Consider the following 4,369-nt stretch of genomic DNA (forward strand, 5'->3'; position numbering starts at 1 on the left):
GGTTCAGAGGGTGTACAGCCCTACCAGTTTGAACCGGAGGTTTCCTCATCTGAGGATACAGGGGCTTCGGATGACGATGGTGAAAGATCATACAGCGATGGCGGGGAGAAGACGATCAAACTTGACTATTTAGAGGAAGTAAAAGTCGTAACAAGGTTTCCGTAGGTGAACCTGCGGAAGGATCATTACCAGAAAAGGAAAGGCGCCGCCGCTGCCGCGGAGCGTCCTTTGTCGTCCTCCTCCAGGGCCGAGGCAGGCGGCGGACCCGGACGAAGGTTTGCTGCTGCTGCGGCGACGGGTGGACTCGCTCCCCCGCCGCCTTCTCGGCTTCCGTCGCAACCAACCCCTGTGCGGGTCCTCTTTCCAGACTGCCGGCGGGGTCCTCCTGCGCCCCGCGCGGAGGCCAACCCCGCCGGCCTCACGGCCCCGGGAGGGAGTAAAAACCCTTCGTGCGGGCTCGGCTGCCGGCGCCGGACAACCGTCTGGCGAACCCACAGCGCCCCCTATGCCCGGCCCGGGGCCTCAGAACCGCAACCCCCCGGTCAGCGCGGCGGCCTCACCCTGGCTGTCCGGCGCGCGCGCCAGGTGCCCGTACACCCCCCGCGTTCCTCCTCCGGAGGGCCGGGGAGGGCTCAAAGCCTAATCTAAAAAAATAAATAAATCTTGATTGAATCGATTCAGACTTTTGTGAAGTAAATGGAATTGTTTCTGGAAATTATAACTGACACCCAGCTCTACATTTAATGAATTGTTCAAAATGAATCAATATTGACTGTGAATCACAGTGGAAACCACAAATTATGAAATTAATCAAATTGTTGTTAAAGTAAATCGTCACACCCCTAGAAATTAGGCTTTCTGTGGTGTTCCCCATGTTTTTGTTTTTGGGGGGTTTGCCATTTTCCGACTCATTTTGGTTCTCTCCGCTTGCCATACCGAGCACCCTCTAGATCTCGCGTGCGCGATAGGCGGAGCTAAAAGGCTTGTGGAGCATCCCGCCGCGCGCCAGTCGGAGCCACATGTGCAGGTGAGGAGGACGAGGATGCGGGACCATGAGGCGGGGGCTGTCATGGTCCAGCACGCCGGCAGGGACATGGCGAGAGAGGCCGGCAGCTGCAGCAGCCTGGAGGAGAACCCGGAGGCGAAGCTGCTCTGCCTGCAGTGTCTGGACGAGGGTCTGCGGGTCTGTCCGGGCAGCCCGCGCCGCTGCAGCGGGACGCGCCTCTCCTCCGGATCCGCAGGTAAACACTGCAGCTGATGCCAGAGCAGCCCTTATCTCTGGCAAAGAGCGGGAAACTAGGGGGAAGACGGGTAAAAACAACTCCAGCTGATAAGCAAACGCTCCACAGTGCCTTTGATACATTCTCTTTAGGGTCAGTTCACTCCAAATATATATAAAAAGTCTGTTTTTAGTTTTGAATCATTTGATAAGAGAATATGCATGCTGCTCTGAAGCTGATAAGCCTCCAGTCCACCTGCTGACCCTCAGTAATTCAGGAAATAAATCAAACCTGCAAGTGCCCAGACATGAGGGCAATGGGAGATGATGCTCTGCTGCCGCTCCTGTTTGGACACAGAGGGAGACTTCATGTATCAGTAGGCCTGCATGGAGAAGAAGTTTTTTTCTTTTTAAGACTTCAAAGACTTTTTTTCTCTTCTGATTTTCATTTTCCCATGAGAGCTTCCGATCACTAGTTTTAAAGTTGTTTCAGCTGACCTAGAAAAATGCTGTTTGTCGTTATTCTACTTTAAAAAGAAAGAAAACAAAAAATACTGTAAATCTGGGGCCAATTTGGCCCGGCCTCCCCAACACCATCAGAGACTAATTATTATTATTTTTTCTCAATCTGGTTGATCTAGACCCACATAGAATGGGACTTTTTATTCCACCCTTCTGGTGTGTGAACTAAGACAGGAGAGGATGGAGCACATGTGTCAAAGTCAAGGCCCTGGGGCCGGATCCGGCCCTCCAGATCATTTTACTTTATTGTTAATAATGGCCCAATGTTATCTTGCGCTTATTTCTAACTTAGATAATTTTGACAAAATATATTTTTATGGAGAGTAAAATATTGAAAGATATTTAAGGTTTAAGTTGATTTATTCTGGAATAATATTCCTGCCTTTTCATTATTCATAATTATAGTAAAAAGTTATGGTTTTAAAGTTTTAAAAATTGGCATTCTTCAAGCTTTTTGGACTATTTTGGTATTTACTAAGATTTTTTAGGCTGTTTTGGACGTTAGCTAACATTTCAGCTACATGCTAGCAGTTTTGGCTAATTTAGGCTCTTCTTTTTAAGTTTTCTTTAGGTTGTTTTGGAGTTAGGCTACTATTTATATGCCAGCTATTTTGGCTAACTTTTGCTTTTTTCACTTTTTAGGCTGTTTTGGAGTTAGCTAATATTATAGCTACAGGCTAGCAGTTTTGACTAACCTAAGGTTTTGTTTTTGTTTTTTTTTTTAGGCTAATTTGGGATTTAGCAGTTATTGTAGCTGGCTATTAATTTCAGCATTTTCAGCGATCAGCTCTAGCATCTTCAGCAGCCACATTCAGTTTACAGCATTCACACTAGTATTATCACAGGTAACGCTAAATATCTAGTTCATAATTATGTTAAAAAGTTATGGTTTTAAAAATGTACTTTTAGTGTTCAATAAGTGTTTATCCTGTTATCCTGTGACCTAAGGTGTGTTTGGATTTTGGCTCCTTGTGCGATTGAGTTTGACACTCCTGGTGTTGACTTTTTTATCAGTTTAATATTTAAAATGTTTTAGTATTATTGTTTTTTCTGTGAAGATTTCACTAAGGAATTATTAAAAAAAATTGGCTATGCGTCTCTTTCTGGAAAACCATAAATGTGATTGTTACAATTTTTCCGACAATGTGATTGTTTTTCTGTTAGCCTCATCGGAGAAGGAAACAGGTATGTGGCCCTCACAAGAAAGGTTTTGGGACCCCTGCTGTAGAAATCCAAATGTACGGTGTCCCTGAAGTGCAAAACACTTCAACAAATAAATCCCTTGACACAAAACAAAAGCAACAATTACAAAAGCAAAAAATAAAAGTCTGTGTATGCCAAAAGATAAAAACATGCACAGAAAATTCCAAAAATACAAAATAAAAATTTGAGAAAAACAAAACTTGATAAAATATGTTTAATAAAACATCACAATTTAGAAAACAAAACACAATTAAAGAAATCAAAATGTGAAAAGAAATAAAAAAGGTAAAATAAAGTAATTTTCAGAAAAGAAAAGAAAAAGTTAAAAATACAAAACGCGACAAAAAACCAGAGAAGGTTGGTACTGTGATGTGGGACAGTCCTGATTAGGGACAATTGTCCAAATCTTTGTTTTCAGGCAGTTTTTGTTATGATTTAATGTAAAATGGGAAATCTCTAGTAGATCTCTCAATTTTTTGAGAGAATTTGAATTTGAGTTTAAAGTTAGATGACAACAGAGACATGCTAATACTATTTATAAATTACTTTGATGCAATTTCTTAAAAGAAATTTAGGTATAAAATATTCCTATAATTTTATGTTTGTTCTATAAAACCTTAAAACTCTAGAATTAATTTGTAGGATGAATGCTCTGTTTTAAAATGGAACTGAACAAACAGTTTAGCGGCCTGTTTATTTTATGATTTTCTGTGCATTTATTATGTTGAGACTATAAAAGGAAATACATATTTAAATCAAATGATCATTCCACATTTCTTTTTTGAGCCAGAGTGTTCAAATTTGAAAAAATATAGTTATTTGGTTTATATTGTGATATACATCGTTATCCCACAATATGAAAAAACCATATCGAGATGAAAATCTTCCATGTGGACCAGCTCTACTCTGGATGTTGTGTAGAGGTGGGAATCTTGAGACACGATTTGATTCGATTATGAAACAATTATCAATGTATTTTATTTTTTAGAAACGTTTCTCTTTACTACAAGACACTAGACAAATATTACTTTTCTCCACTAAAGTGCATTTTTAAGTAAAGACAAGATCAGAATATTTGTTTAACTTTTATTGGGAACATAAAAAATCTGACATGAAAAAAAATTGTTTTGATAATCAAAAAATCTTTCGAGCATCGAAAGAATAAAAGAACCTTAAATAAGATAATGTTTCCATTTAACGTTAGACCAGCTTTAATGAAACGCTCTTTAACTCACCTCAAACTAAATAAATGCTGTCTAGTGGGATTTACCACTTTTGTCGTGTTCTCTACATATTTAGTTTTGTTGTGACATAACTTGCACGCCGCATAACTTTCATCCAGTTGACTCTCGTCACTATGGAAACCAAAATGCTGCCGTTGTAAGTGAAGTCTGGTGCCAGTCGGAAGGTCAGCCATGTTTGTGT

At 40.7% G+C, this 4,369-nt stretch overlaps 1 protein-coding gene across 4 annotated transcripts in view; it reads left to right on the forward strand.

The window, feature by feature from the left end:
• Window positions 1-241: 241 nt before the first annotated feature.
• Window positions 242-4,369, forward strand: part of LOC112154274 (anoctamin-4) — a 108,229-nt gene continuing 104,101 nt past the window's right edge. For 2 of the 4 annotated variants that reach the window (XM_024285088.2, XM_036217050.1), the window contains exon 1: window positions 249-1,241. In XM_024285088.2, coding sequence (XP_024140856.1) covers window positions 1,043-1,241 — 199 coding nt within the window. In that variant the 5' untranslated portion in view covers window positions 249-1,042. Of the gene's footprint in view, window positions 1,242-4,369 lie in introns of all 4 variants that reach the window. The other 2 variants (XM_036217051.1, XM_024285090.2) reach the window with 2 other exon arrangements.

The sequence above is a fragment of the Oryzias melastigma genome, linkage group LG19 (assembly GCF_002922805.2).
Source record: "Oryzias melastigma strain HK-1 linkage group LG19, ASM292280v2, whole genome shotgun sequence".
Lineage (NCBI taxonomy): Eukaryota > Metazoa > Chordata > Actinopteri > Beloniformes > Adrianichthyidae > Oryzias > Oryzias melastigma.